Here is a 12,584-nt window from a genome sequence, read left to right on the forward strand (position 1 = left end):
TCGAACCTGCGATTTTTGACTTCTTTTCATTTAAGATGTGTGATTTTTGTCATTAAACCATTTGAAAAAAGGAACACATATTAGACATCAATATGAAGAAATTCAAAGACAAACATCTAGGCATCATTCAAAACTTAGTTGAATAATTTCTAATAAACTGTCATATTAAAGTATATCAGAGAAGTCTTTCTGGCAAAGACATGTAGTTCTTCAACATTCAAAATTCAAAGTATAAGAAAAACTTGCAGAAGAAAACTCCAAGGAAGCAAGAAGACACGTATCATTTATGCATAGTTAGTTTATTTTCTTTTCTTAAAATTAAATAGTAAAATCTAACTTCGTGCAAAGAAGTTCATTTCTGTTCTATAAAAACTTGCTACGCATCTGTCTGCACATGATAAATATTTTATTGATTGGTGAAAAACGAACGATGTATATAATTCAATTCTATTTATAATAATATCACTTTTTTATCCTTATTTCTTACTTTCTTTTACGTTTCGGTTTACATTTTCTTTTATTCAATGTTTCTTGTGTCACAAATTTAACTTTTGTAGCCTTAAATCTATCAACTTAAAACCTCATGTCATGAGTCTAACTTGAATCCTAGGTTGATGTTTCAAACTCAATTGTTGGAAGAAAAATATTTCAAGCCAATGAACATAAAGTGACATGGTTTAAAAATAAAATTGAATACTTCAAATTATAGTAACAATCAAATAGTTTATTTTTATACTTCAACAAAATAATATTTTGTTTAAACACAACAATAATAAGAATAAAACTTATGCTTATATAAGTAAAAATATTTAAGTGATTTCAAATATCAAGTCTATCCGAGCATGGACAAGTCAATTCTTGTTTTCTTTCCTATAATATGTTTGATAAAGAACAAAATATTTAAATGGAGAAAAAACTATATTAATTTTACATATGCTTTATACAAGGGACATTGATAAGAGCATAAATGTGGCTTCGAGCCTTTCTATAATAGCATGGCCTTTTGTAACGCAGTTTGTTTGAGATTAAATTAGCCTTGAATCTTTTGTTTTGGTGGATTATGTTTGAGATTAATTTTGATTTTACTGTGGATTTGGTTAGAAGAGGGTCTTTCTTCCATGCTTTCATTCAACCTCTTCAGAAGTCATTTATCTTCTCAATCTTCTTCATTGACCGGTTTCAATTGCTCACATCTGAAAGAAAGAAAGAAAAAAACAAATTGATGTGCTGATTTATTTGCCAATTTCTGATGTTTATAAAAAAAAACAAAAACAAAAACAGAAAGACCAAAGAGGTGATGAATTTGCATGAATTAAAAAACTTGATTACATTTTAATTACAAACAAGTCCTTTGAACACAAAATTTGCCAGCAACATAAAGAGTTGTTGCTAAATCTTATATGTATAAGTATATAAATAATAAACATAATAATATGCACCTTAATTAATCCACTGCCTTCTTAACTTTGGTCTTGAACAATAGAATATATAAATTTTCCATTGAAAAGTAAAGAAAACACCCCGTTGAATGTGTCACAAAAGAACCAAAACTTGGGCCTACAATGCAATGCCAGGCAGGACCATAGGCTTTGTCAAACTCCTGCACATGAACACACCAGAAATATATTGTAAATAAATAATTTATCAAAACAATGTTGTTATTTTTTTGTTAAATAAAAAAATTAATAGAAAACACTGTATTTTATAAATTTTTCTGACCAGTAAGCAAATACGTACGTAAATAAATAAATAAACCTTGTTTCTGATGTTGTGCACATGGGTTGAGACGGTAAGATTCTTACTTAAATACACTTTTTTATATAATTAGTGAATGATTAAGTATAATGTATTATTAGGAGCATGGAAGAATAACACATGGGGTGTTGAAGAATTTTGTGATTGAGATTTGATCTAGCCAAACCAGACAAATGAGAAACTAAACTTAATCTTACCTTATGAATGGTCAAGATCTAAAGATCTGGTCATAGGGTTGTTTGCTAGATCATTGATATATATATAATTCATTGAATTGGACCAGTTTCAATTATTTTTTTCAATGAAATAGAGACACATAATGTCAAACACATGGTTTCGTTAAGTCGGCTTTCACCTATTAAATCTTTTGTGGGGTTCATTGCATAAAGCTCAATCATCCAACAAGCAAAAATCCAAAAAATAAAACTCCAAGATAATAAAATCACATTCCCTTTAATGGCTTTTGCTTCTCAATATTCAACTAACTGTGCTACCCTTCTCCATTCCCCTACAAGACAATAACCAGTGTCTTAAAAAGTCCAAAAAGATGGCAATGTGACTCGCAACCAGTGTTTTACAAATCGAACCGGAGATCAAACCGGTGATATCTTCAAGTTGTGATTTAATGTTGAACCATATGGAATTTGATACTAATAGATAAATAAGTATTAAAAATGGTAAATTCTTAAGACCTAAAGTTTAGTTGGAAACCGATATGAAGTAAGTAAAATTCATTCAAAATTTGATTTAATTTTTAAATTAAATAAATTAATACAAAAATATAACATGTCATTAAATAATCAGATGATATGGGACCACAACCAAACTTCATGGTACCATCATGTTCACTTAAAAAAAATATATATTTTTGAAGAAAAATTAAACAGGTTAATCAAACACCTTGATTTGATGTAGTTCAATATAGTTCTTGCAGAGTAAGAACGGACCATGGTTGAACCAACCAGCAAACTGACGGATTCATGGTTCAATCATCCGGTCCGGTCCAATTCTATAAACACTAGTTACCACATCATGCTTTTTTTAGTGTCTATGTTTGATTTTGCATCATTAGTATTTGACTGCGATTATGTGCAATATTATAGATTACAATGTTACTATAATCATCATCTTATATTTTGACATTAAATACTAAGTTAACTTTGATGAAGTGAAATGAACAAACTAACATCTTAATTAATTTAATGGTAATAATATATCAATAGAGAGGTGAAATTTAAAGCATAATTAACATACCTTTTTTATGTTATGAGCAATGTGTTTGGAGCTAAACTCCTCAAGACTATCATATGTCCTTCTTGCACAACGAAAAGCATGCACTTGCATGAAACTTGGCATGTCTGAGACCAAAACCTTCACTTGAAGTTTTTCAATAACAGAAGACAATGTTTCAATATGGGACACTGATTTTCTTGCCTCAACAAATTTACCTACCTTTCCTTCTGCTGCTAACTTTGTTTCAACATAGGACACTGATTTTCTTCCTTCTTCAACTATGATTCCTCTTGTTATTGCTGGTGATGATGATGCTTCTATGCAAGACACTGAATTTCTTCCTTCTACATACCCTCCTTTAATTGATTCTAACTCAAAGCATGATGTTGAATTCCTTGCCTCAACAAATCCTCCATTGTTCAACTCTTTGTGATTGTAACTTCTAGTTGGATTTCTTAACCTTTGCAACCAACTTCTTGAACTTGATAATTTCTTTTCTTTCTCAACACCTTGCTCTAAATCTTTCTTTCTTTGGTTTCCTGTTCCAATTTTGTAAATATACATGAACCCTTTCTTGTGTTGTTTTTCTTGGTTAGCCATTTCAGAATAATTAGTACTAGATCCACTTTGGACTAATAATAAAGCATTGAGAAATGTATAATAAACATATATACACAAAAATGTTTGGAATCACAAGAACGAGGAAGACCAATTATTAGAATAATCTAATGGTTATTGAGAAGAAGCTGACACATTAATAAAGGCAAACCCATGTGTTTTTGTTAGAGCAATGAATGAAAGATATATAACAAAACAAATGGTTGTGTTAATATAGTTATATGAGATTTGATATATATTGGTTTAGTGAATAATGGTGATTGTGAAGTGGGACTAATCATTAATATGAGGGGTATATTTGTCCCCAGTGAGTTTGCTTCTAGACAGCCAACATCTACGGACCCCTACCCTTGCCATCTTCTAATGTTGGGGTACCCCCCTAATGTGGTCACAATCTATTATCTACTACTTTGTAGCTAGCTATAATTTTTCCTCATTCTTTTGCAACCAAGTATGAATTAAAACTTGTAATTTACTGGATGTAAATCATTTGAGAAACTAAACATTTATGAGAAACAAGTTGATTAATTAGTTGTTAAGTTTTTTTGTATGCTAGCACAGCATATGCAAATGTTGTGGTTGAGGTAGATTCGCCCACTCCTGTCAATTATTACAATATATTTTAGTGCATTATTCTCCGTACGCAACGGTAGAGGCTAATTTTTTCAAGAATCTTAAGTCGATTATGGCAATATTTTGTTTTTAATCATTGGTTCTTAAAGGAAAGAGATTCAAATAATTCGCAGTTTAGCCCGAAAAATAAGTGCAACTTGATGAATGATTTGTTTCAAATATGGTTCGAATTCGGATTATTCCAAACGATTCATCCTTAACTGAACTCCTTAACAACTTAAGAAAATGTATTAAGGTCTCATTTTCTTAAATAGAGAATTTTCATAGCTGAATTAGGATCGAACTCCCGATCACATATTAAAAGGACTTGAGCCGCTTAACCGCACAATGAAATAAGTTTAATGATTAAATTATATTAATTTATAATAAAGGCATAGATGCCCAAAAAATAATTGTGAACAGTATTCCAACAGACATGATTTACATTTTACAGGTAGTTTTAAATTTCTATGCAACAACCTATATATAGATAACATAAAAACAAAAATTGAAAATAAGTTATAAGTTAGAATAAGTGAGGACCACGAAATTGTAGGTGTACTAGAGTATGCTACTACTGTTTAAAATAGGATTATCATTAATGTAATGACAACACAGCATTTCTATTCCCCTCTGTATAATTTTGTCCTTGTTATTAATATGATATTATGGTTTATACATCAATTCCAATATCTTAAAAAGATTAGTGTTAAAATGTGAGTGGTACACCACCAGACTAAGAATACTTTTATGGTATTGAGATTTGAATATCCAGAAGAGGGCACTGCAATTAATATGTACGTTTTGATTTTGTTCTGTGTTCAGAATATGTCTATGGTAGACATGGTTACATTACCCCACAACTGACTCTATTTTTGTTGCTCTGCTGCTCTATGATTTTGCTGTGTTCATCAACTATTAGTCCATAAGTAGTAGGTAAAAGCAACCAGGATTTTGTTTTTTGTTTTTGTTTTTATTTTTTTACATAAAAAATGTGAAGTATTTGTAATGAAATTTTAAAAATATATTTATATTTTTAAAATCTATACTAGTTTGGTTTTCTGTGTATGAGATTTTATTATCATGCTGAGAGTCATTGACCATTATGTAATTTTATTGAGTCAATGGAAAACTGTATTTATATTTATAAAAATAAATAGAATAAACATAAAATAATATGATTTTCTAATTTGTAGATGAGGTGCCACAAGTTAAATTAGATAGAATGAAAATGGTGGTAGATGTTTACTCTTGATTGAACCTCTCCTAATCAAACTACTATTTTAACATACTAATGTACTTATTACTCCAATGTATAGTCTTACTCAAAAAAGAAAAGGTTTTGGCATAATTTGAAAAACTAACTAATTGTTTTATTATTAAGCTTAAGCTTTAGCATTATTAAATATAGTTCTAATAAAAAATATCTCTAGATTACTTGTTCTGATGTGCATTATTTCAAAAATATTGAAATTTTCTACACCTACATCAAGAAATAGCTACTAGAGAGAGTTGAAGAGACTGAAAAGAATGCACTATTGTTGAGAAGGCCAAACACAAAAACAGTGAATCCACATAAAGCAAATAGAACACCTCTTGCATTTACACACCAAATAAAGAGTGTTCATAGTGGGAAATAACTGCAGCTAATATATACATGAAGTTAAGGTCAGGGATGTTTAAAAGGTTTCATAAATTGAGGGAACCACCACTGAGCAATGTCATTACTAAGCAAAACCCCACATCCTCAATGAGAATTAATTAGCTACCACTGAGCAATGTGAGGATTCAAGTTCTTCACATTTTTCATTGAACATAAACCACAAAAAAGAATAAGGGCCACTTAAAATTATCTAGTCATAGTTCCTGCAACTTTTATGTCTTCATTTGTTATACTCCCTCCGTTTCAAAATGAGTGTCGCTTTTACCCAAAAAAATTGTTTCAAAATGAATGTCGGCTTTCAGTTTCCAATGCAATAATAACTTTTTCTTTTCAATTATACCCTCCAATTAATATTCTCGCACACTACTTCCAAAGTATTACTTTTAAAACTAACCAATAGTTAATAAGGATAATTTGGTAAAATAACCATTCTCTTCTTTTAATCATTGCATTTCTTAATATGTGTGTAAACACCTAAAACGACACTCATTTTGAAACGGAGGGAGTAATAGAGATATGTACAAAAAACTATGACCTAGTTATTTCATAACCATTTTATGAAATTACTCAGTTTGAATGCATTGCTTTAAAAATTCAAGAGGCATTTAGATGAAGTATAGGAATATTTAGTAATAAAATTGCTGCATTGGTTTGGAAATGAATGTCATATTAATTGTGGGGAAGGCATGTTTGTTGATGACAGTGATGGTTGGTATTGGATTTTAGTTCCTTGACATGGGAATAATTCCACAATATTTTGTATGGCTAACATTGTTTTATGTGGTCCGTCAAAAAAAACATTGTCTTATGTGGAAAAATGATCTGGACCAGAAAATAGAAAGCATACAGAAATGGCTTTGGATCATGTGCATGAACATCTTTCATTCTCTTTCATTCAACATCAACATAAATTATTAAGATGTAAAAGCTTAGAAGATTTGATTTCATAGAATGAGAGAGAAAAATGAAAAGGGAAAAAAATATTGAACTACTGAATAAACTACAAAACTTAATGATAAATACAAAAGGAAAACCCTTATATATGAAGGGTTAATGAGAAGATTAACCAAATAAATGAAAAATAAGAGAATTACAAAGAGATTAACGAACTCGCAGAAAAATAAGAGAAAGAACTAATTATCAAGAGTAGTTATCACTAACACAAATGTCTTTTGGATATGCAGCATAAGAAAATGTTAGCAATTAGAACCCTTGTGACAATGGTCAAAGTTTTAAATAATCAATAGTTGTATACCAATCAGAAAGACTTGTTGACCAAGCACAATTGTTTGCAACCACTTAGAGAGAAAGATGACAACTATGCAGTACGTGTTAGTTCTCCATCCAGGGCCGTCCCTATGAAACTAGAGGCCTCCTCATCATAAAAATAGCCTCCTAATAAAAAAACTCACAATATTTTTAAAAGATTAATCTTCTATTTAAATTGAAAATAACACTCATATAATGATTATTAGCCACCAAAATCAAAATTAGCAATTATTTTTTTACTAAAAACATGTTTTTTAACTTAGAAATAGAAACATGAGACATGTTTCTATTTCTTTTGAGTGGATGTGGGGATATTGAGCAATAATTTTTTCGAGGCCCATCACTTTAGGAGGCCCAAATTTCGATTAAATACTTTGCACTCCCAAAAGAACGGCTCCGTCTCGATCAATAATTCAATACACATTGTATTGTTTGTAGCCTTACTTTTTTTATATAAAAAAAAGGTTGTAGCCTTACTATTTTAATATTAGTATCAAACATCTATGTTCTGCTTCGGTAGTTAAGAGGCTAGAACAAATTCATGACTCATGAACAATTTTTCAGCCATGCCTATCATGGCTGATTTCTCATTACATAGTTAAGGTTGTTAGGATCGAGATCTTGCATAAGATTGAAAGGGGTAGAAAGGTTGTAAAACATAATTTTGCAACTAAGATCGAAGGATCTTATCCAATTAATTTTGTAGGATTGAAAGGGGGTGACAAAATCATAAAACATAAAATCGCAACAATGAAGGATCCTACCAAATAAAAATAAACAATACTAGTATATATTACATATAGTAATTCTAGAACAGAGGTATTTTTCAAGGAAAAAACTGATGTAGTTAGAAAAAAGGGTGTTTTTGGAGAAAAGGTTAATTTTTTTAAAAAAATAAATAAATAAATATTTAGTGCCATTTACACTAACCCTATCCCTAGTTTTGTGTCACTACTCACTAGTAGTTGCAACCATAATGTCTTATGTCTTTCTTTTGTGTATTTTTTTTTGTAATTTCTTGTTCTTTCTTCTTCTTCACAAGCCAAAACACAATCTGCTTGCAAAACCAAGATTTGGTTGCAAATACCGAAATAGGGTTTTGAGAGACACAATCTGCTCTCACGACCCGACCTGGTTCCACAACTTCTTCAACCTCATGATTATGTTCTCGAAGTCATGCTTTAGATATAGAAGTCACACCATTTTCCGATTTTGATACGATTTTACCTAAAATGTGATTTTATGCACAATCTGGATTGATGAGACAAAGAAATTGTAAACTTGACAATTTTGCGATTTAAACCTCTATTTTGATAACTATAAAACATTGCTTGAGGGACAAGTAAAAGAACAAATGTCAACAAAAAAAATATAGGCACATTGTGCTTAAAAAGGAAGGTTCATAGTTAGTTTTTTTGAAGGAAGCTTCATAGTTATTTAATTAGTTAGAAAATATTATGTATAAATGGGAGAGCACGTGAATACTAATGCCATTTTTTATTATGTGACTATTGTAGAAGTGGAAACCTTTATAGCACTAACACCTCTTATCAAATGTGTGTGACATGTGCTATTGACACATGTAATTACGTTCAATTAATTTATTTTCTTAAATTATCACGGATATTAATGTGCGATATGTGTGACATGTGCTATTGACACATGTAATTACGTTCAATTAATTTATTTTCTTAAATTATCACGGATATTAATGTGCGGTATCGTGTCTAGTGTTGTGTTAGTGCTTCATAGGGAGAAACCCTTGGAGCAGAGTTTTGCCTGGATCACCTTTTTTTTTTTTTAAACAGCAAATTTTATTAACCCCGACCCCGCAAGACACGAGGAAAGGACGGAATAGAGATACAAAAAGGGCCACAATGACACGGTACATCCCATCCCTAAAACAAAACAACACTAACACCGCCCAAACAAAACAAAACTGTGACAGTAACAAGTTATGGCCTTGTAATCCGATGAAAGCCACCAAAGTACACAACCATAGCTAAAACTAATCACTAGCCACCAGAGGCGGAGAATAGTAGATTAATCAAATTCTTGAAATGGTGGGAAACAGAAAACCATATGTCTCTTTTTGACATACAACAGAAAAGATTGTGTTGGTTACAGTTTTAAATAACCGATATATTTTTGTTTTTGATACCTTAAACAGCAAATTGAACTTGCAAGGATGCTAGTTAGTAATTAGTTCAATCTTATAACAAATATAGTTCCTATCACACGGCAAGTCTGCAATCTCATCCTTAAGGACGTTTGACCAACTACAATTGTGCATAATCACTATCGCCGAAAATGTTGTTAATTCTTAATTGATGATAGAATACAAATGTGGTAATGGTTGTTCTCTTTTAAATGTAAAATCAAATGTTTATGTTCTACTTGGTAGTCAGAAGACTAGAACAAAATCATGGTCATGAACAATTTCCCTGCCACGCCTATCTTGAAATAATTGCTCTCTACAAACATTGCTTGAGGGACAAGCAAAAGCATGTAAAAAAGCAGGCACATTGTATATCTTATGACAACAAACTTAGAATAATTGAACTAAATTTTTTGATCAATTATTTTTAACCAAACTTAAATTGTGTTCACATAAAGAGTTTGTTTATCCTTTTACCTCCATTTTTTATCCACGTGCTTCAGAATTATGAAAGGTTCAAAAATGGGAATCCTTGCACCCCAAAACATCCGCCAATAAGTCAATGATGCTTTGAAAAACAATGAAATAATAGTTTCACAAATTATACTTCCATAAAAAAGTTCATCGCTACAACTAACATACAATAGTAAAGTTTTTATGCTACAGTATTATATACAAGAACTCACGGTGATTGAGGATATACATGTCACTATCACTTGTTATTAATTGATTACTACATTGAGATCATTTGTTGAATTTGCTGCTGCTGATTTTGAATATTGCAGTTGAAGCGCGAGCATGACCAAATTGTGTTCTCTGATAAAGGTACAATTGGAATATTGTCACAATTGCAGATTTCAATCATAGTGCCATCTGGATCATGGAAGAACAACTGATCAACGTAGATTCCATTTTCCTCTACTCTGTTCTTCACATACTCTATCTTCATTTGCTGCAGTTTATTCTCCACTACTGCCATACTTTCACACTAGCAACGATGCGAAATCACATAATAAGTATATAGGCACATATGCTTTTAAAGTTGAAATAATCTACACAAATAGAGGGAGAGAGATATACTTGGAAAGAAATATGGTTGTCCTTTGGATTAATGTGCACATTATTCTTGGTCATACTTTCTGGATCATCATCTGATTGGAGAAGATGTATGCCAATGCCATAATTAAACAACCTAATCAAACCAAAAATGTAAACATAAGTTATTCTAACAATGGAAACAAATATGATTCATCAACTTAATAATATTTACAAAAGTGTATCATAAAATGATTAAATATACGTACCATGCACCATTGAAGGCTAAGGAGGTAGGTCTCTTAATAGGAAAGAAGCCAAGAACATTGACGTAAAAATCAACTGACTTGTCTAATGATCTACACACCAATGAGATGTGATTCAATGATTTGAGTTGTAGGGGATTGCCCATTCCTTCTTGATTTTCTTTTATCCTTATGTCACAAATAACTGAATGAAATGCTTTTTTTGGATTTGGAGAAATGAAATACTATAATAATTAATGTCGGTTCTAGGAGTTTAGGCTTATTGATAGAATGTTTGATTAATTGGATATGATATATGCAATATAGTAGAGAAATGAATGTATTTATAGGGAGTTATTTGGTAAGAAGAGTCTGATACTTTCTTTGGTACGTTTTGGAAGTTTCATGTTTATAGTTTGGATTTGGATGAGGACAAAGACAACTATGTTGTTACACGTAGATGTCGTATTCGTGAAACAGGACTCGACAAGCAATTCTTATCTGGCTTCATGACACGTAAGGCCGTGTTTGTCTTGGTCTATTTTTACAAGTTTTGTTTAGCAACTGAGAAAATCAAAATGCATGTGTCACTGCCCAGGGATCAAAAACACTAAAGATAAGCATTAATCCTCTATGGAGGAAACTTGCAATTAGGTCGTAAAACTACCAACTAGGAATTTTCTATGAACTACTAATTCTCATCTTGTGAAGTATGAAGTTTATAAAAATTAAATAAAATTAAGCGGATATATTTTTAGACATTGCTATTATTAAAAATAAAGGTAAGAGGTTAAGATAATTATTGACAATTGAAGAATCTCAATGATAATCATATGTTCGAATTTTTTCTTTTTGACTAAACCTTATGTTCAACGTGTGTGTTTTAAAAATTAGTAGAATGTTATGTAAAAAAGGTAATGTTAACCGATGCCCCGAGACACTCGTTAAGGAAGCAATTATAGCAACATCATATTGGAACTTGTGCAATGAAGTCATTAAAAGTTTAAAAAGTATTTCTTTTAATTTAAAACTTTTTTTGTTTCCTTAACCAGCACTCCACCGGCTAACATAACTAGAGCCGTCAAAACGGGTCGGGCCTTACGGCCGGCCGAAAGCCGAATTAAATGCAAGGCTCTGGACCGAAAATTTGGAGCCCGAATCGATTCGGGGCTTTTGGCCCGGCCCAAAAAGCCCGGAGCCCGGTAGGGCCGCGGGCGGCCCGCAAGCCCGCCAAAAAATACAATTTTTTTTGTCTTTGTGTGTATATGAAATTCGGTTCTTAGTTCTCACACGGGCGCCGGACAATACCATCTTCGCAAGCTCACTCACGTCTCGTAATTAATATAAAATAATATTCGGTCAATTGAGAACCCTTTTTTCGTATTAATGTTAGTTTTTTTTTTTTTTTGGTGACATTAGATGTGCAAAAGTGCAACACTTATAAACTTCAACCGTTCAACATCACACCCATGTTAATTACATCCAAGTGATTGCCTCAATATTTCATTTTCAACTTATTTTAATAAAATTATTTTTTGATTTTTGAAAGGAAAAAAAAAGATACGGGCCGTGGCCGGCCCGTTAGCCGGGAGCCCGTGCGGGGCCGGGCTCGGGCCCCAATTTTCCAGCCCATATTCGAACCGGGCTTTTAGCCCGGCCCTAAACTTGTTGCCCGACCGGGCCGGGCCTAAACGGGCCGAGCCGCCCGTTTTGACAGCTCTAACCCAAAAAATTGGTAGAATGTGTCTTCTTAAAAAAAAAAGGTAGGATGCGGAAGACCGTGTAAGATGTGGGAGTACACGGTCAAAGGAAAAAAATTAAGTTTTCCTTTTTAGAAACTTAATTTTGAGTTTCATTTTGGCAGAAAATTTAACTTTGAGTTAAATTTTGATATTTTAATTAGTTAGTTTGAAGGAAAAGAGTGTTTGGGGTACTTTTTGAGCATACTGTTTAAAAGATCATTTAATATCGACGATATTAAATTTTGTAAGTTAAG

At 31.7% G+C, this 12,584-nt stretch overlaps 2 protein-coding genes across 2 annotated transcripts; both read right to left on the bottom strand.

The window, feature by feature from the left end:
* Positions 1-773: 773 nt before the first annotated feature.
* LOC146902215 (Dynein light chain type 1 family protein) lies at positions 774-3,998 on the bottom strand. Its single transcript, XM_085731709.1, has 3 exons — positions 3,010-3,998; positions 1,440-1,600; positions 774-1,193 (listed from the first exon to the last, which is right to left on the bottom strand). The coding sequence occupies exons 1-2, from the start codon at positions 3,586-3,588 to the stop codon at positions 1,445-1,447; spliced, it is 735 nt and encodes a 244-aa protein (XP_085587835.1). The 5' UTR covers positions 3,589-3,998; the 3' UTR covers positions 774-1,193; positions 1,440-1,444.
* A 5,879-nt stretch (positions 3,999-9,877) lies between these two features.
* On the bottom strand, positions 9,878-10,899 carry LOC146902216 (glyoxylase I 4-like). The gene is made up of 3 exons (XM_085731710.1): positions 10,613-10,899; positions 10,389-10,500; positions 9,878-10,296 (listed from the first exon to the last, which is right to left on the bottom strand). Exons 1-3 carry the CDS (start codon positions 10,753-10,755, stop codon positions 10,042-10,044), a joined length of 510 nt encoding a protein of 169 aa, XP_085587836.1. The 5' UTR covers positions 10,756-10,899; the 3' UTR covers positions 9,878-10,041.
* Positions 10,900-12,584: the final 1,685 nt, after the last annotated feature.

This window comes from Medicago sativa, chromosome 8, assembly GCF_051527215.1.
Source record: "Medicago sativa cultivar Bolivia chromosome 8, Bolivia_mono, whole genome shotgun sequence".
Lineage (NCBI taxonomy): Eukaryota > Viridiplantae > Streptophyta > Magnoliopsida > Fabales > Fabaceae > Medicago > Medicago sativa.

Excerpts from the sequence above, each read along its gene's own strand:
- LOC146902215 (XM_085731709.1), bottom strand. The coding sequence starts at position 3,588 with ATGGCTAACCAAGAAAAACAACACAAGAAAGGGTTCATGTATATTTAC. Across the intron at positions 1,601-3,009 it reads TTGCTCATAACATAAAAAAG|GAGTTTGACAAAGCCTATGG; the intron begins GTATGTTAATTA and ends GTTCATGTGCAG.
- LOC146902216 (XM_085731710.1), bottom strand. The coding sequence starts at position 10,755 with ATGGGCAATCCCCTACAACTCAAATCATTGAATCACATCTCATTGGTG. Across the intron at positions 10,501-10,612 it reads TTAGCCTTCAATGGTGCATG|GTTGTTTAATTATGGCATTG; the intron begins GTACGTATATTT and ends TGGTTTGATTAG. Across the intron at positions 10,297-10,388 it reads ACAACCATATTTCTTTCCAA|TGTGAAAGTATGGCAGTAGT; the intron begins GTATATCTCTCT and ends CATCGTTGCTAG.